At 43.3% G+C, this 22,376-nt stretch overlaps 1 protein-coding gene and 1 long non-coding RNA gene across 2 annotated transcripts; one reads left to right on the top strand and one right to left on the bottom strand.

Annotated features, from left to right (window-relative positions):
• Nucleotides 1–10,168: 10,168 nt before the first annotated feature.
• Nucleotides 10,169–13,949, bottom strand: LOC124020446. The gene is made up of 3 exons (XR_006836062.1): nucleotides 13,444–13,949; nucleotides 12,329–12,513; nucleotides 10,169–10,465 (listed from the first exon to the last, which is right to left on the bottom strand). It is a non-coding gene; the product is annotated as an uncharacterized LOC124020446 (long non-coding RNA).
• A 4,575-nt stretch (nucleotides 13,950–18,524) lies between these two features.
• LOC124031420 (26S proteasome non-ATPase regulatory subunit 6) lies at nucleotides 18,525–22,372 on the top strand. Its single transcript, XM_046342639.1, has 8 exons — nucleotides 18,525–18,808; nucleotides 19,135–19,340; nucleotides 19,588–19,733; nucleotides 19,986–20,205; nucleotides 20,425–20,533; nucleotides 20,670–20,838; nucleotides 21,912–21,989; nucleotides 22,077–22,372. Exons 1-8 carry the CDS (start codon nucleotides 18,664–18,666, stop codon nucleotides 22,171–22,173), a joined length of 1,170 nt encoding a protein of 389 aa, XP_046198595.1. The 5' UTR covers nucleotides 18,525–18,663; the 3' UTR covers nucleotides 22,174–22,372.
• Nucleotides 22,373–22,376: the final 4 nt, after the last annotated feature.

The raw sequence follows: 22,376 nt of genomic DNA, 5'->3' as shown, positions 1-22,376 counted from the left end.
TTGACAGGTGTCCGTTCCCTCACTAGAGACTGGTGTGTTCGTGTGATCATTTGTCTGACAGTGAACAGTCACCCTCTCCATCTGCTCAACACACAAATGAATGGAAACGTGGCGAAAGCGCTGATTAAAAAGTCACCCCTCAGTGAATGTCATTCCCCAATGAGGTCATGAAGTGATATAAATACTGTGACTATTGGGCCTTTGTGGCATTGTTTGCAAACAGATGTCTGTGAGCTGTAACTGAACATATAAACCCAGATAATGTGCTGCTGATGCATCTCTATCGATTAACGCATGAATAACTATGGATGGGATTCAAATGGGCTTTACTGAAGTACAATTTGTAATTCACAAGCTATCTCCTCAATGAATACAACCTTTACATCCAAAACGACAGGAGTAGTTTACTTCTCTCATCGTTTTAATTCTCTACATGTACACTTAAATGAGCTCCAGGTGAAGTTTGTGTTTGAAAGGTGAAGTGACAGGGTTCTAAATTGGCTCGTGTCTGATGTGTCCATGTGGTCAGAGGATTACAGTAGCTAAGACTGGCCCCCGTAAACTGGGTGGACTCTAGTCCACCCCCTCCCTTCTACTGCAGGTCTCAAAACCAGGTATTTAACTACACACACTAGATTAAAAGTGAGTGAAGACCAATCCCAATGGGCACAGATGTCAATTCAACGTCTAGTTTTGATTTACATTTGGTTGTCAACTAATGTGAAATCAAAACAATCACGTCATTGGATTTAGGTCAAATGTGGGTGACAAAAATACAAAATTCCCTTACGCAGATTACTTTTTGCAAGTCCAATTCATTTTCCACATTGGTTCAATGTCGTCATATTGATTTTGGGGTTTGAAATGATGTGGAAACGACATCGATTCAATCCGTTTTTGCCCAGGGGGATGCTACTGACATGTGGGGTGAATTAGTGTGTTTATGTGGGTTCCTTTTAGATAGCATGTCTTCCCGTGTTCATATATACTTTGCGGTGGTCAGGAGTTTTCATTTTGTTGACTGTTATGACCAAAACAGCTGCACAAACACGAGACACATTACTGTCCTGACAACTGAGCGATTATGTCTTTTTTTGCCTTTTTTACTGGGCCCCTAGGCCACTGGTGTCATGCCCAGATTTGTCTTGTTTTTTTGTATTTCTCAGTTATCAAATGAATTACTAAACTTAATTTTTAAGCACACAATATATCATCATTGTTTGCTAAAAAAGATTTGTCAGCTGTATTTTACAGAGGGGGCACACTGACTGGACTAGGTGCAGGAGGAGGAGAGAGTAGAGTGACACACACACAGCGTTTGATTTGATTTGAGCTGCCGGTGATGGGTAGGAGGTTTGTTTGTAAATTAATGTGATCAAGCTATGTAGCCAATTGATTCCTTCTTGATGAATAAATATTTCACAAATGTTTTGTTGTTTCTCTGTAATACTAGCCACCCAGCAATTTTATGAAGTTAGATTTATAAACTAGCCAGCTAGATAAGTTCCCAATCTTCCAACATAACTAGCCACCAAGCCATTTCAGGCTATCAATCAATTTAGAGTAGCTTGTCTAACTATCTTAGCTGGCAAGCCTGCTAGCAAGTTTGCTAGACATTAGAAAAGCAAGCAATTGCTAAATGTACTCAAACTCACATTACCTTCAATCTTTTACCTAGATTTTACCAGGAAAGCTTCTTTACTTGGCTTAAATGACAATTGAACAGGTAAAGAGAGATGCTTAGGTAACCTATGCAGAAAAATAGACATATTTATTTACATATAATTAGGCGTAATGATTATTGCTTTAGATTTCAGGAAGAAGCTGTTTCAGGTGTTTGAAAAATGCAAAAATCTCGGGATCACCCCGCCTCCATCGTCACATACTTCTTCCCCCCTCTAAAATAATGGGTGCATGACGCCCCTGCTGCCACTGCCTAACTCATACCTGGAGAGATGCTCATTGTCCCTGCATCATTGTTTCCAAAGTAATGAGTCTTGGAAAACAAAACTAAAACGCCTCGATCTCCAGTCATCTTCGTATTGATCTAACTGAATACATGGCTTCCATTCAAAGGGTAGCAAGAAGCTCATTTCAAACTCATCAGAGCACAGTCTTACTTCATCAACCCAACCCATATATTAATTTGCATATTAATGGATTGACTTCTTCTCAGACCTGCAGGGCATTTCCCAAGGACAGAGGGGTTGTACTGTCAGTTAGTGTGACGATGGTTTGGCACTGAGAGAGAGTCTGTGGGTTTTCCATGTGTTTAATTAAAGCAGAGCTAAGATGCTGTCAGAAGTGCCACAGATTGTGGCCATATGCTTTCTGGGCTGCACCATAGAGGACAATCCCTGAGTTGTGTTGATGCAGGACAGTGACAGTGGTCTGGTCCACTGGGGACTGGCTGACTCTGGGCAGAATACACCCACTGGAGAGACCACATATCTCTGTGGATGGATAAACTCACTCAACCCAATATGATCAATGACCAGTATCCAGACCCATATATTTATTCTAAATATATGGCTCTAGTTAGTGGTTCTAACATGTTACTTGTCTTACTGAATGTCGTGGTCTATGTCATATTTACACAGTATACTCTTATGGGAATGCGGTTTGGATACTTCTATACGTGTTTATCATATGGTGTTTGTTTGGGGGCTTTGATAAGCACAATATGCGTCAAAAGTATGTAACATCCAATGCATGCCAACTTGAGAAAAGCTTGTCTTTCAATTTGCATATTATTTGTAGAATTAAGTTGACCCTGCCCAAGCTAATGACTATTACATATTTCACATAAAGCTAAAGTACTCCAGGCCAACAAAGAGAGTGAAAAGAAGTCAAGCACTTCAGTTATGTGATAGACCACCTGTTACTGTGGAAACTGCTAACCAAGGTATATCTGTTATGTCTGTTTGTGCTTCTGACTGGCACTCTCTTGTTTTCAGTTTAGGGCTCATGAAGAGCATTCCGATTACTATGAATAGAATGTCTTTAGAATGTGACAGCCAATTAACCAATGTTCCTCACATTCCACTGGCCCAGGCATGCACGGCACTCAGGGTCATGTGACAACGCTAAAGTTAGAGGACAGAGGTCTTCATTGGATGAAACACAGAGAGAGTCTGAATCCCAGAGCTTGTTCCTGGATCATGACCATGACCGTTAACACTACCACATTGCCCAGCGATGCACACAGAACACATCTTTCTATTCTAGTGTGTCAGAGATGGTTCTGTTCTGAGAACACTACGCTGTGTCTTGGTTAATGAGGTATGCACATGGGATGGTGGTCAGATGGACAGCTGAGACGTAAAGATGGAGAACACTCCTGCCTCTGCTGGGATCCCAGAGGCAGAGAGTACTGAGTGTGTTAACTCACTTGAGTCTCCTCAAAGAAATGACTTTTATAATTCACAATAATGACTTTTTATCATTTGTTTACATACACAGTACCAGTCAAGAGTTTGGTCACACCCTCTCATTCAAGTGTTTTTCTTTATTTTGACTATTTTCTACATTGTAGAGTAATAGTGAAGACATCAACACTATGCAATAACACACATGGAATCATGTAGTAACCAAAAAAGTGTTAAACAAATCTAAATATAGTGTATATTTTAGGTTCTTCAAAGTAGCCACCATTTGCCTTGAAGACAGACCAAAGGACAGATTTCCACCGGTCTAATGTCCATTGCTTGTGTTTCTTGGCCCAAGCAAGTCTCTTCTTCTTATTGGTGTCCTTTAGTAGTGGTTTCTTTGCAGCAATTTGACCATGAAGGCCTGATTCACACAGTCTCCTCTGAACAGTTGATGTTGAGATGTGTCTGTTACTTGAACTCCGTGAAGCATTTATTTGGGCTGCAATCTGAGGTGTAGTTTACTCTAATGAACATATCCTCTGCAGCAGTGGTAACTCTGGGTCTTCCTTTCCTGTGGCGGAACCCATGAGAGCCAGTTTCATCATAGTGCTTGATGGTTTTTGCGACTGCACTTGAAGAAGGTTCTTGAAATTTTCTGGATTGACTGACCATTTCCTGTATAGCACCTCTAACTTATCACAACACAACTGATTGGCATTAAGAGGGAAAGAAAATCCACAAATTAACTTTTAACAAGGCACTCCTGTTAATTGAAATTAATTCCAGGTGACTACCTCATGAAGCTGGTTGAGAGAATGCCAAGAGTTAAGTCGCTCTGGATAAGAGCGTCTGCTAAATGACTTAAATGTAAATGTAAATGTAAGAGTGTGTAAAGCTGTCATCAAGAAGAAGGGTGGCTAATTTGAAAAATCTCAAATATAAAACACTTTTTTGGTTACTACATGATTCCATGTGTTTTTTCATAGTTTTGATGTCTTCACTGTTATTCTACAATGTAAAAAAAAATAAGTAAAACCCTGGAATGAGTAGGTGTGTCCAAACTTTTGACTGATACTGTATATAGCAAGAGAGTATTCGATCACATTAGGCATGTGGACAGAAGTTGGTCTCCGGATTTTCATTGGAAAATGTGCCTTTTTATTCAGCACCTTGTCTCGACATGTCTAACAGCACAGATGTAACTGGTTCCCTACTTGGAGAAAGAAGTGAAGGTCTTGAGATGTATTGGAAGTCCCTAACAGGCATAATTACCGGTCCTTAAGAGCAAAACTGCACCGAATTACAGCTCCGCTCTGAGGGGACTTAAATAGCCTGATTCAATTATTTACAACTGAAGAATGCTGGTGTGTTATCACACTCTGCACACACACACACAGCATATAGATACACACACACGGGGGCCCAGGCTGTTGAATAGAAGACGCGTGACAGGAATGGCTGAGGCTTTACTGACCATCTCCCCCTCGTCATGTGTGTCCAATTACCATGGTAAGAAGTCACCCTAACAACGCAGTGTCAGTCCACACACACACACACACACACTGCACAGCGATATAGGTAGCCTAATACCTGACCTTTGATAGTAACTGACATTGGAATTGATGAATCAATGTGGGATGAAATGACTGTTGGAAGGCGAAAAGAGACAAAACAATGAAAGGCTACACTCTGCAATTTGTCAACCTCAGATGTTGATTATATTGATAAAGAGAGATTTGCAGGCTCTCTCTATATTCTGCTGACTAAAGGCCATAATCGTGCCTGAGGTTCAGGAGGGCAGGAGGGGATTTCCTTCTCTGATGACCATGCAGAGTCCTCTCTTAAAAGACTGGACCCACTCCTTCACATAGTTGTGCATGAGAGCCTTTGGCTGTCCCGATGGTGTGTTGATGAGGATCATGTGTTTATCTCGGGATTTTGGCAATGAAGCTCTTTATCTACCGTACCAGTCAAAGGTTTGGACACACCTACTCATTACAGGGTTTTCCTATTTTTTACTATTTTCTACATTGTGGAATAATAGTGAAAATGTCAAAAATATGAAATTACTAGAAAAGTGTTCAAAATATATTTTATATTTGAGATTCTTCAAAGTAGCCACCCTTTGCCTTGATGACAGCTTTGCACACTCTTGTTCTTCTTTAAACCAGCTTCATGAAGTAGTCACCTGGAATGTATTTCAATTAACAGGTGTGCCTTGGTAAAAGTTAATTTGGGGAATTTCTTTCCTTCTCTATGCGTCTGAGCCAATCGGTTGGGTTGTGACAAGGTAGGGGTGGTATACAGAAGATAGCCCCATTTGGTAAAAGACCAAGTCCATACTATGGCAAGAACAGCTCAAATAAGTAAATATAAATGACAGTCCTTCATTATTTCAAGACATGGAGGTCAGTCAATCTGGAAAATGTCAAGTTTCTTCAAGTGCAAAAACTATCAAGCGCCATGACGACCGCCACAGGAAAGGAAGACCCAGAGTTACCTCTGCTGCAGACGATAAGTTCATTAGAGTTACCAACCTCAGAAATTGCAGTCCAAATAAATGCTTCACAGAGTTCAAGTAACAGACACATCTCAAGAACCACTGTTCAGAGGAGACTGTGTGATTCAGGCCTTCATGGTCAAATTGCTGCAAAGAAACCACTACTAAAGGACAACACTAAGAAGAAGAGACTTGCTTGGGCCAAGAAACACGAGCAATGGACATTAGACCGGTGGAAATCTGTCCTTTAGTCTGATGAATCCAAATTTGAGATATTTGGTTTCAACTGCTGTGTCTTTGTGAGACGCAGAGTAGGTGAACGGATGATCTCCGCATGTGTGGTTCCCCTCCGTGAAGCATGGAGGAGGATGTGTGATGGTGTGTCAGTGCCGGTGACACTGTTGGTAATTTAGAATTAAGGCACACTTAACCAGCATGGCTACCACAGCATTCTGCAGCAATACACCATCCAACCTGGTTGCGCTTAGTGGGACTATTATTTGTTTTCAACAGGACAATGACCTAACACACCTCCAGGCAGTGTAAAGGCTGTTTGACAAAGATGGAGAGTGATGGAATGTTGCATCAGATTACCTGGCGTCCCCAATCACCCGACCTCAACCCAATTGAGATGGTTTGGGATGAGTTGGACCGCAGAGTGAAGGAAAAGCAGCCAACAAGTGCTCAGTATATGTGGGAACTCCTTCAAGACTGTTGGAAAAGCATTCTAGGTAAAGCTGGTTGAGAGAATGCCAAGAGTGTGTTTTTTCAAAGTTTTGATGTCTTCACTATTATTCTACAATGTAAAAAATTGTAACTTGAATGAATAGGTGTGTCCAAACTTTTGCCTGTTACTGTACTTCCCCAGATTCAGATGAACTTGTGGATACCAATTTTAGGTCTCTGTCCAGTATGAAGGAAGTTATAGGTAGAGCCAATGCCAAGTAGCCTTAGTGCAATGACTGGTAGTCCATGGTATCTACTCGCATGCTAGCAGTTAGACTTCCAGTCATTGTTTTAACTCCCAGTCATTGCATTTCTGTCAGAGACCTAAAAAGGGTTTCTACAAGTTTGTCTGAATCTGGGGAAGTAGATAAAGGGCTTCATTGCCAAAATCCTGAAGTATCCCTTTAACACAGGGTGACAGTAAGCCCTCTGTTTGGTATTAACGCCACCTGTTACACCTCCATGCACACTGGGCATCGCCCCATCACCAGCCCTCACTGCTTTAACTCTCACCCAGTTTCAGATTAGAACCTGGGACATACAGTACTGGACCCACATCTCAGTCCAGCTACCTACCTACCTACATACCAACGTGAGCAATTATGAGGTGTTCCAGTCAAGATCATAGCAGGTAAGACTTGAACCTCAGCTCAACCCCAAACATCAGCCGAAGCTTAGTGCCAAACCCAGGCCTCATCCTCAACTCAGGCCTCATCCTCAACCCAGGCCTCATCCTCAACCCAGGCCTCATCCTCAACCCTGGCCTTTGCACTGTCTTCCATCCACAGCCTTGCTTTAACTCTCACTTTAATCCAGGCTTTAACCTGCATCTCAGTTGGTATTAGTCTACTAGGTTGGACAATAATAAAAGGGATTATCAGCCATCATGTCATGTATAATATACACTGAGTATACAAAACATTAAGAACACCTGCTCTTTCCCTGACATAGACTGACCAGGTGACAGCTATGATCCCTTACTGATGTCACCTGTTAACTACACTTCAATCAGTGTAGATGAAGGGGAGGAGACAGGTTAAAGAAGGATTTTTAAGCCTTGGGACAATTAAGATATGGATTGTGTATGTGGGCCATTCAGAGGGTGAATGGATAAGACAAATAAAATGTAAGTGCCTTTGAACAGGGTCTGGTAGTAGGTGCCAGGTGCACCGGTTTGTCTCAAGAACTGCAATGCTGCTGGGTTCCACCACCAGAGGGACATCCAATGAACTTGACACAACTGTGGGAAGCATTGGAGTCAACATGGACCAGCATCCCTGTGGAACGCTTTCAACACCGTAGTCCATGCCCCGACAAACTGGCACTGTTCTGAGGGAAGGTGTTCCTAATATTTGGTATACTCTGTGTATATTTACAGCACTACATCAGTAATATAATGATCCTGGGGTCCTGGTTAAATTTGCATGCAGCATATGGGGTGTCTCACAATTGGCCCAGCGTCGTTAGGGTTTGGCCTGGGTAGGCCGTCATTGTAAATAAGGATTTGTTCTTTACTGACTTGCCTAGTTAAATAAATATTTAATAATGTCTTGTTTCCTGATCTGCCACATCCACAGTGAAACTGTGCCAGCTTGGGGGTGGGTAGTAATCCACAGATCAAACGACTGGGAAGCATCTCATGGTAATGTGGAGTGGCACACCGGGTACCTTTATCCAGCAGTGCCAGAGGGCTCCGTCTGGTTCATGATGTCACGTCCCCAGGCCCTCTGGCAGTGACTCATTAACCGGGTCCGTGTCCCATCTGTGTGCCACCTGTACTAAATCGCCACAACTACATCATATTATTCTCCATCGTTCACACACTCCTCTCTTTCACTCTACCCCCCCCCCCTCTCGTTCTCCCTCTATCCCCCCCCCCTCTCTCTATTGATGGGTGGACCACTTTAGTCCTCAGATGTAAATGAGCCAGAGAGTGTCTGTGATGTTCTTCCAGGACATCATTTTCTTTATTCACCACCAGGCTGGCACTCATTACTCAGAGTGGTTCGTACAGGGTTGCCATTACGTTGTTTGTTCCCATCCTAGTTTGTGCTTTTAAATAGTCTTTAAACGGTCACTGAACAATTCAAACAAGTCTGAGGTACTATATATCAGTGTGGCCAGGAGTCTATATGAACGGTTGCAGTCACAAACATCCAAACTAGGTCATTTTACAGAACTACCATGAATATGCCTTGCAGGTTTCGTTTGCAATATTGCTCCTGAGCGCTCAACATGGTGGAGCAGGGATAAGAGTAAAGGATAGAGATTGGCCTTTCAAATAAATACATTCTCAGATGCACACAGTACTGTCGTATTGTGAAGCATTGAGAAGCAGTATCAGTCAACCAAACCTATTTTTATCACTAATGCCATCAGAGAAGATGTTAATATGTTAGCATGAACGTATTACAGTGCCACGGCATGGTTCAGTAATGTTCTCCTTACCTACGGTAGAAGATTCAACTCTGTGCTATCATGCCTTGAATCAAGTTGTTTTCACAATGCAGAGAAACTCTGCCATCTGTCGAGAACATGATGTCACTACAGCACTAGAAAGTTGTTATGTCTTTTTATATTTTACTACAGCACTAGAGATAATAAACCAATATTGTCTATCCCTCACACTTACACATGCCAAAATTGGTGCGTTCATCTTCCCAAGATCAATCTACTACTATTGACAGTTTAGTTTACAGTTTCGATATAGCACATTGCATGTGTCATGGATACTGTGTATTTGACAGAAATGCTCAGACTGAAATACCTGCTCTATGTGTCCATTATACTTACCTCAGTGTCAGCATGTTCCATTAAGCAGTAAAAGCAGCCCATTGGCCAGGCAGTGACCAGGCAGGCAGGTCTATGGGGAAAGATGGCTAGGCGTCACTATGGTAGCTCTAATTAATCCTCTAGTTAATCCCCTCTAGAGACAATGCAAACAGCGGGACGCCGATACACCATCTCACCCCAGCCAAGATAATGTCAATCATTCCCCATCCCTGAACGGGAGCTGTGCACCCAGCACATTTAACTGCTAATGAAGACCCTGTGCCAAGCAGCAGCTGGCAGCCAGTGATAAGGGGAGCCCCTCAAAGAGCCAACAGCTCAAGGACCATACTGGAAAAGCCAACCCTCAAAGACCCAGCCACATCATTATGGACAAAGAGCCAGCTAAGAGGCTGAGGGAGTCCCTCACGTTGGCCATGGGTATCGGTTAGGTCGACAGGTTCTTACTAATGAGTCTGCAAGAAATCAGACTTAGGGTGGATTTTATGTGGTGCATGTGTGTGTATATGATAAATTGAGAGATAAAGAGAGTGCATATTTGTCTTAGAAATGTCCTGCTATGAACCTCAGGAAAACAGAAGAACATTAGACCATATGGCTTTCTGTGAGGTCATATAACAAAAGTTGGAAATAACATTTGTTTTAGGACTTTACAAGTAATTGAACCACCATTTGAAAAGGGATTTTGAAAGAAATCAGAGTAAACAGCATTTTATTATATTCAATCGGTCCATAAAACTCATTCAGATATAACACTTGTACATGTTTTTATTGAATATGGTATATGGCTGTGAATGCACAGTGTATAAATATACAGGATGGACAATACTAAAATACAAACTAAACAACTCAGACAGAGTATAATACATCTCAGTTATTTTGCTTCCAACAGTTTTTCTAACTTTGTCTCCAGGGTCTTGTCATGTGAGAGGGGTTTTACACACAGAGTGATGTTTTTAAACTCCCTGAGATCTCCAGAAGGGTTTTCCCCTTGGTCTCCAGTAGGTAGAAGAAGACAGAGTGACGCCAACAGACACATGCAGGTGAACAGCACGAAGCTGAACGACTTGAGGAGCTCCTGTGGTTAAGAGAAGAGGCAGGTGAGTTCCTAGCGCTCCAATAGTCAGGGGAACAACTTGGACGGTTGGCTGAGAGCCTGTGATTAAATAGTCCTGGCCTATTGTTCTACTCATGGCTATGTGAAACCTTTCAATTTTATATAATTCCACTGGTACCTAAATTAGAGCTCAGCTTTTTACACAGACTGAACAAAAGGAATTATGAGAAGATAGAAAAAGGATTTAATATGATGTTCAAAGTATGGAATTACTGTATGCCTGATATCTCTGGGGTATCAAACTTGCATTGTGCAGAACAATGTGAATTGTGTTCAGGAAATCATATTGTATCTCAATTGGTAAGCATTATAAAAAAAGTGTTATATACTGTAACAATACTTCATTCCAAAGTGTTCTGCTGTCCTACATGAATTGAATACATATAGAGGTGCAGTATATTGATGATGGGCTATAGACTTACAATCAGAAAGGGGAAGACTAGTCCCAGCACAGGATTCCAGTGAAGACAAACGCTGCAGGCTGGCATGATTGGATAAATCTCTTGTGTGAGAGATGGCAACACTACAGCTAGGAATACCACAGGCAACAGGACAGGATGCATCTGACCAATCACCAATTGATGATCACAGCAATGTAATGTTGGTATTTCGACCAAAACTGTCTCTTCCACGTATCATCCCCCTAGGTCCTCTTACTGTAAGTTTGTCACAGTGCAGGAGAGTTGAAAGGTCAAGACCTCACCTTCAGTTTGAGAGTGATGGTGATTAATATCATGATGGCAGACACGACCCCAAAGCCCCCCAGAGTAGTGCTCTCCTCCCACATGCATTATCAGCAGGCCCTGGGGATGATTGCACACAACAGAACTTGTCCGGAACCTTCCCCATCCCTCCCTCCCTCCCTCCCTCCCCCTCCCTCCCTCCCTCCCTCCCTCCCTCCCTCCCTCCCTCCCTCCCCACATCCCTCCCTCCCTCCCTCCATCACTCCCTCCCTCCCTCCCCTCCCTCCCTCCCTCCCTCCCTCCCTCCCTCCCTCCCTCCACCTAGGGGATGGCAAAGCCAGAGGAGCTCACACATGATTTATTGTTTAGGACTTCAGGAGTGGCATTCACATCCTAGTGACAAACATGTTCTACCTAACGGAGCTCCTTTACGGTATGCACTGGGGGTGGATTCCTGCACTGGGACAGTGTTTCCTTCCCTATGGTCACTCTCCTGTACTGTTCACTGATTACTTATTAGTCCTTATCATGCTTGTCTAATGACCACTTAACCAGTGACATTTTCAAGTTAATTAAGAAGTACTCTACGTTGAACATTTTTAGCCTGGGCACATGCTTTGTAGAAGTAACAGAGGGCACCTCTCAATATGTGGTCTCGAGACTGACTGATTACTACAACACTGCAGAGGGGTATCATAGTATACCCCCTGTAGTGTAGGCCATGTTCCCCAGCGACACACCCAGATGTTGGAGGTGGGGACCTCAGACAAAACACCCAAAATCGCACAGTGGATCTTATTCAGGGGGATGCATGCCTCCTTGAAGCTGTCAAAGGAGAACACACTAATCTGAGGGTAGAGGTTGGAAAGAAGAAGAGGATGTACTGTAGGTATGGCAGGGGTGGGGTGGGAAAACTACGGCCCCTGGGCAGCATCTCCGCCAACAGCTGATTAAATGCAGCCCGAGAGGGATTTGTAAAAATAAAATAGTAATAATATTAATGTTTTTTGGGGAAATTATTATTTTGGGTTAAAAAAAAAACACTTCTGGACTTAAATGTCTAAAACTATGACCCTCGAGCCAAAATGTTTGCCCACGCCTGAGATATGGGATAAAAGACAGAGGTGTGTGCTGTGCTTACTGCAGTGATGCCAGCGAACTGGATGCGGCTGTACACCACCACCATGGTGATGAGCTGCCATCAGAAGCTTCTGTCTCTCAGCAGCTTCAGTAGACTCTTAGGGGCCTCGTCCTTTATGTCAGCATACTCCAACACCATCTCCTCCATCTCCAGCTTGTCCTCACCCCTACACAGACTCTGCAGAGCTGGGAAACCACACACACAACACAGGAACATATATTGTTTTTGAGTAAGATACAATAGGTGAGTAAGGTCTCCTTCGCTGTACTTACTTTTCATTCAGCTATACATGCATTGTGTCATCTGTAAGCTATGTTTAATAATACCAATGTATGTATATAGTGCTGACAATGACTATTACATGAATTATACTTATTTTCCTTCATACTTTTATATCTACATATAATACCCCAAAAGCAAGTTGAACAAAAATGACAGTAAATACTGTAATTACAATTTGTACATTTGCACAGACAGTACTCAATATTCTGAGTATGAAGCCCTTTGGACAGCCTCAGTGACTATGAAGAAAACACCTAACTTTTTTTGCATGCCTCTGCATTGCCCTTTTCTATCAATGAGTATCTTGGGGCTTCTGGAAAGAAGAGCCTTTGTCAGCAGCTGTACCACAGAGAAACATGTTGGAACACACAGTAGGATGTTCCAGCTATTTTCACAGCCAAGAATCTCTCTGAGAAAGTTGAGACAAAGCCTCAAGTCAGAGCATATTCAGGATGTCCGATTTGGCACAAATTGATAACTACATGTTTAGTGTGATGCTTGATGCTTATTTTTTTCAGTGAAATGTTGAGATTCAAAAATAGAACCTTAATTTAGTCCAACAAATTGTCCTGACAGTTTACCAATGGAGTCAAAGGTAGCTGACGTTAGTGTTACCATGCCGTTATCTTTTAGGGTGAACTCTCACCCAGGTATATTGCATGGATATTTCCTCCTAAACCTCAGGTTCACAAACAAGACTAAAACATATATTGTTATTATCGCTGTAAAATAACAATATATGGGATTCTGGGATTCTATTTTACCATGTCATAATGATCCTTCAATTAAACTGATCTGCATGAAATTGAAGGTGCAATATCACATAGGCCTACCTGCAGTGAATCCATACAGGAACGGATCTATCAGGTACGGCTACGGCAGGTAGCCAAGCGGTTAAGAGTGTTGGGACAGTAACCAAAATGTTGCTTGTTCAAATCCCAGAGCCGAGTAGGTGAAAAATCTGCCAATGTGCCCTTGAGCAAGGCACGCTGGATGTACTGCAAGCAGACAGACATGGTTAGGGAAACAGATATTTCACCAGTAGTATGTCTACACGCCTGGTGAAGTAGGTTAGGTGTTAATTTGAGCACAAGTGAATATGCTAAATGATTAAGGAGACTAGAGCATTACCATGGGTCTGGAATAGAGAACATAAACAGACTAAACATTTTACAATTGCAGTTATAGGCCTACACAACCTGTTTATTTGAGTCATGGTATTCCGTTTTGTGTCTAATTTGTACCTCTCTATTGCATTGTTATGACCCTTTTATACAGCAATTAATTAAGTTATAGCTATAAATGTGTTTTGTAAATGTCTTAACCTGTCTAAGACTGGGGTTCCGCTAGCCAACAGCCAATGAAATAACAGGGCGCCAAATACAAATCAACAGAAATCTCATAAATCAAATTTCTCAAGAATACAAGTATTAGGCACCATTTTAAAGATACAATTCTCGTTAATCCAGCCACAGTGTCTAATTTCAAAATGCTTTACAGCGAAAGCTCCACAAACGATTATCTTAGGTCACCACCAACTCACAGAAAAACCCAGCCATTTTTCCAGCCAAAGAGAGGAGTCACAAAAAGCACAAATAGAGATAAAATGAATCACTAACCTTTGATGATCTTCATCCGACGACACTCATAGGACTTCATGTTACACAATACATGTATGTTTTGTTCGGTAAAGTTCATATTTATATATAAAAATCGTATTTTACATTGGCGTGTTACGTTCAGTAGTTCCATAACATGCAGTGATACTGCAGAGAGCTACATGAATTCACAGAAATACTCATAATAAATGTTGATGAAAATACAACTATTATACATGGAACTTTAGATACACTTCTCCTTAATGCAACCGCTGTGTCAGATTTTTTTTAAACTTTAAGGAAAAAGCATAATCTGAGAACGGTGCTCAGAGCCCAAACCAGCCAGAGAATTATCCGCCATGTTGGGTAGTCAACATTATTCAAAAATAGCATTATAAATATTAACTTACCTTTGATGATCTTCATCAGAATGCACTCACAGGAATCACAGTTCCACAATAAATGCTTGTTTTGTTCGATAATGTCCATAATTTATGTCCATTTATTTCCAATAGCTTCTTTTGTTAGGGTGTTTGGTAAACAAATCCAAAAGCGCGATCTGGTCCATTCAGATGAAGCGTTCAAAAAGTTATATTACAGGTCGAAGAAACTTGTCAAACTAAGTATAGAATCAATCTTTAGGATGTTTTTATCATAAAAGTTCAATAATGTTCCAACCAGAGAATTCCATTGTCTGTAGAAAAGCAATGGAACTAGAGCTACCTCTCAAGTTAAAATGACTGAGAATGAGGCTGTAGGCAGACCCCTTAGTCAAACAGCTCACATGAGCAGCCTGAAACAACATTCTAAAGATGGTTGACATCTAGTGGAAGCAAAATAACCCATATCCCACTGTGTATTCGATAGGCGTGAGTTCAAAAACTACAGACCTCAGATTTCCCACTTCTTGTTTTGATTTTTTCTCATTTTTTGCCTACAATATGATTTCTGTTATACTCACAGACATCATTCAAACAGTTTTAGAAACGTAAGAGTGTTTTCTATCCAATACTACTAATAATATTAGTATATTAGCATCTTGGACTGAGTAGGAGGCAGTTTACTCTGGGCACGCTATTCATCCAAAAATGAAAATGCTGCCCCCCTATCCCAAACAAGTTTTAATATATACCGTACCAGTCAAAAGTTTGGACACATCTACTCATTCAAGGGTTATTCTTTATTTGGACATTTTATACATTGTAGAATAATAGTGAAGACATCAAAACTATGAAATAACACATATGGAATCATCTAGTAACCAAAAAAGTGTTAATAAAATCTAAATATATTTTAGATTCTTCAAAATAGCCACCCATATTGGCCATATACCACAAACCCCCGAGATGCCTTATTGTCATTATAAACAGGCAACCAACGTAATTAGAGTAGTAAAAATAACTGTTTTGTCATACCCATGTTATACGGTCTGATATACCACGGCTGTCAGCCAATCAGCATTCAGGGCTCGAACCACCCAGTTTATAAATATGTTTAAATCATGGTTTCAACAGTTTAATTGTTTCTCATAATAACTAATAATTATATATAGATATGAAAAAGCATGTCCTTTTTAAATTCTCCGACCACTGCCTTGTATCCTTTTCCCTCTCGCTCTCATCCAACACCTCCCACACTGCCCCTACTTGGATGGTATCGCGCCGTCCCAACCTTCGCTCTCTCTCCCCCGCTACTCTCTCCTCTTCCATCCTATCATCTCTTCCCTCCGCTCAAACCTTCTCCCACCTATCTCCTGATTCTGCCTCCTCAACCCTCCTCTCCTCCCTCTCTGCATCCCTTGACTCTCTATGTCCCCTATCCTCCAGGCCGGCTCGGTCCTCCCCTCCCGCTCCGTGGCTCGACGACTCATTGCGAGCTCACAGAACAGGGCTCCGGGCAGCCGAGCGGAAATGGAGGAAAACTCGCCTCCCTGCGGACCTGGCATCCTTTCACTCCCTCCTCTCTACATTTTCCTCCTCTGTCTCTGCTGCTAAAGCCACTTTCTACCATGCTAAATTCCAAGCATCTGCCTCTAACCCTAGGAAGCTCTTTGCCACCTTCTCCTCCCTCCGGAATCCTCCGCCCCCTCCCCCCCCCTCCTCCCTCTCTGCAGATGACTTCGTCAACCATTTTGAAAAGAAGGTCGACGACATCCGATCCTCGTTTGCTAAGTCAAACGACACCGCTGGTTCTGCTCACACTGCCCTACCCTGTGCTCTGACCTCTTTCTCCCCTCTCTCTCCAGATGAAATCTCGCGTCTTGTGACGGCCGGCCGCCCAACAACCTGCCCGCTTGACCCTATCCCCTCCTCTCTTCTCCAGACCATTTCCGGAGACCTTCTCCCTTACCTCACCTCGCTCATCAACTCATCCCTGACCGCTGGCTACGTCCCTTCCGTCTTCAAGAGAGCGAGAGTTGCACCTCTTCTGAAAAAACCTACACTCGATCCCTCCGATGTCAACAATTACAGACCAGTATCCCTTCTTTCTTTTCTCTCCAAAACTCTTGAACGTGCCGTCCTTGGCCAGCTCTCCCGCTATCTCTCTCTGAATGACCTTCTTGATCCAAATCAGTCAGGTTTCAAGACTAGTCATTCAACTGAGACTGCTCTCCTCTGTATCACGGAGGCGCTCCGCACTGCTAAAGCTAACTCTCTCTCCTCTGCTCTCATCCTTCTAGATCTATCGGCTGCCTTCGATACTGTGAACCATCAGATCCTCCTCTCCACCCTCTCCGAGTTGGGCATCTCCGGCGCGGCCCACGCTTGGATTGCGTCCTACCTGACAGGTCGCTCCTACCAGGTGGCGTGGCGAGAATCTGTCTCCTCACCACGCGCTCTCACCACTGGTGTCCCCCAGGGCTCTGTTCTTGGCCCTCTCCTATTCTCGCTATACACCAAGTCACTTGGCTCTGTCATAACCTCACATGGTCTCTCTTATCATTGCTATGCAGACGACACACAATTAATCTTCTCCTTTCCCCCTTCTGATGACCAGGTGGCGAATCGCATCTCTGCATGTCTGGCAGACATATCAGTGTGGATGACGGATCACCACCTCAAGCTGAACCTCGGCAAGACGGAGCTGCTCTTCCTCCCGGGGAAGGACTGCCCGTTCCATGATCTCGCCATCACGGTTGACAACTCCATTGTGTCCTCCTCCCAGAGCGCCAAGAACCTTGGCGTGATCCTGGACAACACCCTGTCGTTCTCAACCAACATCAAGGCGGTGGCCTGTTCCTGTAGGTTCATGCTCTACAACATCCGCAGAGTACGACCCTGCCTCACACAGGAAGCGGCGCAGGTCCTCATCCAGGCACTTGTCATCTCCTGTCTGGATTACTGCAACTCGCTGTTGGCTGGGCTCCCTGCCTGTGCCATTAAACCCCTTCAACTCATCCAGAACGCCGCAGCCCGTCTGGTGTTCAACCTTCCCAAGTTCTCTCACGTCACCCCGCTCCTCCGCTCTCTCCACTGGCTTCCAGTTGAAGCTCGCATCCGCTACAAGACCATGGTGCTTGCCTACGGAGCTGTGAGGGGAACGGCACCTCAGTACCTCCAGGCTCTGATCAGGCCCTACACCCAAACAAGGGCACTGCGTTCATCCACCTCTGGCCTGCTCGCCTCCCTACCACTGAGGAAGTACAGCTCCCGCTCAGCCCAGTCAAAACTGTTCGCTGCCCTGGCCCCCCAATGGTGGAACAAACTCCCTCACGACGCCAGGACAGCGGAGTCAATCACCACCTTCCGGAGACACCTGAAACCTCACCTCTTTAAGGAATACCTAGGATAGGATAAGTAATCCCTCTCACCCCACCCCCCCTAAGTTTTAGATGCACTATTGTTAAGTGACTGTCCCACTGGATGTCATAAGGTGAATGCACCAATTTGTAAGTCGCTCTGGATAAGAGCGTCTGCTAAATGACTTAAATGTTAAATCATCAAAATTGTTCCTACCAGGTCTCAGCAAAGTCTCCATTCTGTGTATCTTGAGAGTTCCATGTAACACACTAATTTATGTCTGCATGTCCACCAGACAATTGCTTTGTTAGATATTTTTAGGAATAAGATTCATGTTTTACATCTCAGTGGGGACCTTTCAACCCCTGAGTCGCTATCTCTGACACAGTACTCATCGCTGTATATGTTTTAGAAAGTAAGAAAACTATCTGGCGAAATATATATATATTTTGAGTGATAAATTGTTACAGACCTGCTTTATAATGAGATCATTTGGCAGTCTTTGTGTGCTCGGCGGACATTCCTTTATGAGCCAGACGAGGTCAGCACGTTCTCATCGCGTAACGTCTGACGTTCTCAACTCAGCGCCGTACAGCGGAAGTGGCAGACCAGTGTTTTCACAAGTCATTGTTAGCAAACTAGCAGAAGATACCTGACATTGTTGTCACAAACAGAAAATATCTGCGCTCATTACTTTGCTTTTATACTAGACAAAATGCCTTTGGAAAACCTGGAAGAAGAGGGTCTGCCTAAAAACCCCGATCTTAGGATAGCACAGCTGAAATTTTTGCTCACGATGGACGGTCACCGACAAGATGATAAAGTTAAAACTGAGCTCATGGACTCGATCAAAGAGAACAGTGAGTTTTGGCTTCTACCTCGTAAATAAACCAACAAAAATAACGTTAGCTAGCTAGATAACAAGGTAGTTCTGGTCGACAAACTAGCATGGGTAACCAACGTCTCTAGCTTGCGTCACTGTTGGACATATATCAAACTGCTAACCTAGCTGCCGGTCAGTTAGCTATTCAATACAAGGTATTATAACTAGCTAATCTACCCGATAACGGTAATATACTGGTTAAATAAAAATGTCTAACGTTAGCATGTTGCCAAATAAAGTTACAACCGTCAAGTTGTAGCTAGCTAGCCACAATAGCTGATGATGAATTGTCTCTTGTTACAGATATGGCACCTTACTATGAAAGCCTGTGTAAGGACCTGAAGTGGCAACTTGACACAGACCTGCTGAATAAGATGAAGAAGGCCAACGAGGACGAGCTGAAACGCCTGGATGATGTCCTGGAAGATGCAGAGAAGAACCTCGGGGAGAGTGAAATCCGAGATGCAATGATGGCTAGAGCTGAATATCTCATCCGAATCGGGAATAAAGTGAGTTTGGCATTAATCAGCTACTACATTCAGAGCAGAGGCCATGGAGTACGAAACCATGTTATTTGTTAGTACCATTTGACCTCATACAAAACAAGTGTCAGCCCATAGCTCATTGTAGAGCTACACATGTTATACTTATAAAGCAATAATATGCCTCTGTAATCCCCTGGACTCTTCAGTCCAACCTAGCCATGCATGTACATCATTAGCTCAATTAAACAAGCTACTAACATTAATTCCACAGGAGGACGCTTTGACTGCTTTCAGGAAGACCTTTGATAAGACTGTGGCCCTGGGACATCGACTAGACATTGTGTTCTACCTGCTAAGGATTGGACTGTTCTATATGGACAGTGACCTCATCACACGTAACACTGAGAAAGCTAAAAGGTAGTTTGCCTAAAAGGGGCTACTTCTCTCTGCATTCACTACTTTATGATGACATGCCATTAGGGGTCCTCACTCACTATCTATTCTAAGAATTATATTTGCAGTAACTGTTTAGGCCTGTTTGGGTGTTTTTCATAGCATTTTGCCTGCCATTCCATTGTGTTGACTCTCATGTGTTGTAAGCCATTGTTTTCTATATCCTCGTATTTTGAAAGCATTGTCATTTCAGTGACCTTGTTTGTGTCTGCACAGCCTTATTGAGGAGGGGGGTGACTGGGACAGGAGGAACCGTCTGAAGGTGTACCAGGGCCTGTACTGTGTGGCCATCCGTGACTTTAAACAGGCTGCTGAGCTCTTCCTGGACACAGTGTCTACCTTCACCTCCTATGAGCTCATGGATTACAAGACCTTCGTCACCTACACTGTCTACGTCTGCATGATTGCCCTGAAGAGGCCCGACCTCAGAGAAAAGGTTGGTAGCAGGAGCCACGGTGGTGGTGTTGTCATCCATGTGCCTACGTCGTTTTAAGACAGTGTACTTGCAGAAAACAATACTTTCCACATGCCAGAACGTGAACATTCAAACTTGTTTTTAATAAGTGAAGACACTTTATATAACTGGTAGATTTCCAGTTCTGGCATAAATATAGCATCTCCTGTGGACTAATGTGTTGTTCTCCCTCTCCCCCAGGTGATAAAGGGAGCAGAGATCCTGGAGGTGCTGCACAGTCTCCCTGCTGTCCGCCAGTACCTCTTCTCCCTCTACGAGTGTCGCTACTCTGTCTTCTTCCAGTCACTGGGTGAGACACCCCTCGTTTATGCTTACAAAAAGTAAAGCCGAAGCACGCTGATGTCTGCAGCCAGTGAGTGGACATGCGTGTTTCACTTCGCCTCATTCCTTAGTTGTAAACTTGTTTGTCTCTGTCCCCTCTGCAGCCACGGTGGAGCAGGATATGAAGAAGGACTGGTTGTTTGCCCCTCACTACCGTTACTATGTGAGGGAGATGCGTATCCATGCTTACAGCCAGCTCCTGGAGTCCTACCGCTCACTCACCCTGGGCTACATGGCTGAGGCCTTTGGAGTCAGTACAGAGTTCATTGACCAGTGAGTCTCACGTCTACCTCGTCCCATACCCACAATACCTAACTTCAGCAAAAGAAACGTAACACTCACTGTCAACTGCGTTTATTTTCAGCAAACCTAACATGTGTAAATATTTGTTGAACATAAGATTCAACAACTGAGACATAAACTGAACAAGTTCCATAGACATTGAATAATGTGTCCCTGCAGTGCATTTCCTCCTCATAGACTGCACCAGAGTTGCCAGTTCTTGCTGTGAGATGTTACCCCACTCTTCCACCAAGGCACCTGCAAGTTCCCGGCTCCACCTCCATACCGCTCATTCCTTTGATGATAAACTGAATCTGACCATCACCCCTGGTGAGACAAAACCGCGACTCATCAGTGAAGAGCACTTTTTGTGCACATAGGCGATGTTGTTGCCGGTGATGTCTGGTGAGGACCTGCCTTACAACAGGCCTACAAGCCCAGCCTCTTGCTGACAGTCTGGCACTGGAGGGATTGTGCATTTTGGTTCTAACTCAGGCATTCGTGGTTGCCATCCTGTACCTGTCCTACAGGTGTGATGTTCCGATCCTGAGCAGGTGTTGTTACGCGAGGACGATCAGCTGTCCATCCTGTAGCGATGTCTTAGGCGTCTGACAGTTTCAGACATAGCAATTTATTGCCTTGGCCACATCTGCAGTCCTCATGCCTATGGGACATTCACACAAGGACCCTGGGCATCTTTTTTGTGTTTTTCAGTCAGTAGAAAGGCCTCTTTTACTGTCCTAAGTTTTCATAATTGTGACCTTAATTGCTTACCGTCTGTAAGCTGTTAGTGTCTTAATGACCGTTCCGCAGGTGCATCGAACAAGCATGGGAAACTAGAGTTTGAATCCTTTACAATGAAGGGTTTTTGATTTTTACAAATTCTTTGAAAGACAGGATCCTGAAATATTTATTTTGTTTGCTGAGTTTATTAATGCCTATCCTGGAGGTTGTCTTAAATCAGCGACTACGCCATTGGTTGAGGACTTCGAGTCGCATAGGAATGATGCTGCCTATCAGGAGACAATGATTATTGGTCTTAATTTGTTTTCCCTCGTTCTCAGGGAACTCTCCCGATTCATAGCTGCTGGTCGCCTCCATTGCAAAATCGACAAAGTAAACGAGATTGTGGAAACCAACAGGTAAGAATAACATTTTTACATGCATGTAAAACATTGGTTTCTATATTAAAAGTGGCAGAGCTCAGTGTTGTATTTCCTTTCCTTCAGACCTGATAGCAAGAATTGGCAGTACCAGGAGACAATCAAGAAAGGGGACCTACTGCTCAACCGTGTCCAGAAGCTTTCCCGAGTTATTAACATGTAACATGGGGTGCAGCGTTACCTTTGGGAGGGAGATCTGGCGTTTCCCTGTTGTATCAGTATCCACACCAGTAGTTTGTCTGAAGAAGCGACCCTTATTGTGTATATAATAAATTCTTTTTGGTGACTTCTTTTCCTTTGATACATGGATGAAAGTGATTACTGAAATAAAACCAAATAAACAAATACCTTTTTTTTCTGTATAAA

This window comes from Oncorhynchus gorbuscha, linkage group LG03 (genome assembly GCF_021184085.1).
Source record: "Oncorhynchus gorbuscha isolate QuinsamMale2020 ecotype Even-year linkage group LG03, OgorEven_v1.0, whole genome shotgun sequence".
NCBI lineage: Eukaryota > Metazoa > Chordata > Actinopteri > Salmoniformes > Salmonidae > Oncorhynchus > Oncorhynchus gorbuscha.
This window is presented reverse-complemented; position numbering and strand designations above follow the sequence as displayed.

Excerpts from the sequence above, each read along its gene's own strand:
- LOC124031420 (XM_046342639.1), top strand. The coding sequence starts at position 18,664 with ATGCCTTTGGAAAACCTGGAAGAAGAGGGTCTGCCTAAAAACCCCGAT. Across the intron at positions 18,809-19,134 it reads GGACTCGATCAAAGAGAACA|ATATGGCACCTTACTATGAA; the intron begins GTGAGTTTTGGC and ends CTCTTGTTACAG. Across the intron at positions 20,839-21,911 it reads AGTACAGAGTTCATTGACCA|GGAACTCTCCCGATTCATAG; the intron begins GTGAGTCTCACG and ends CCTCGTTCTCAG.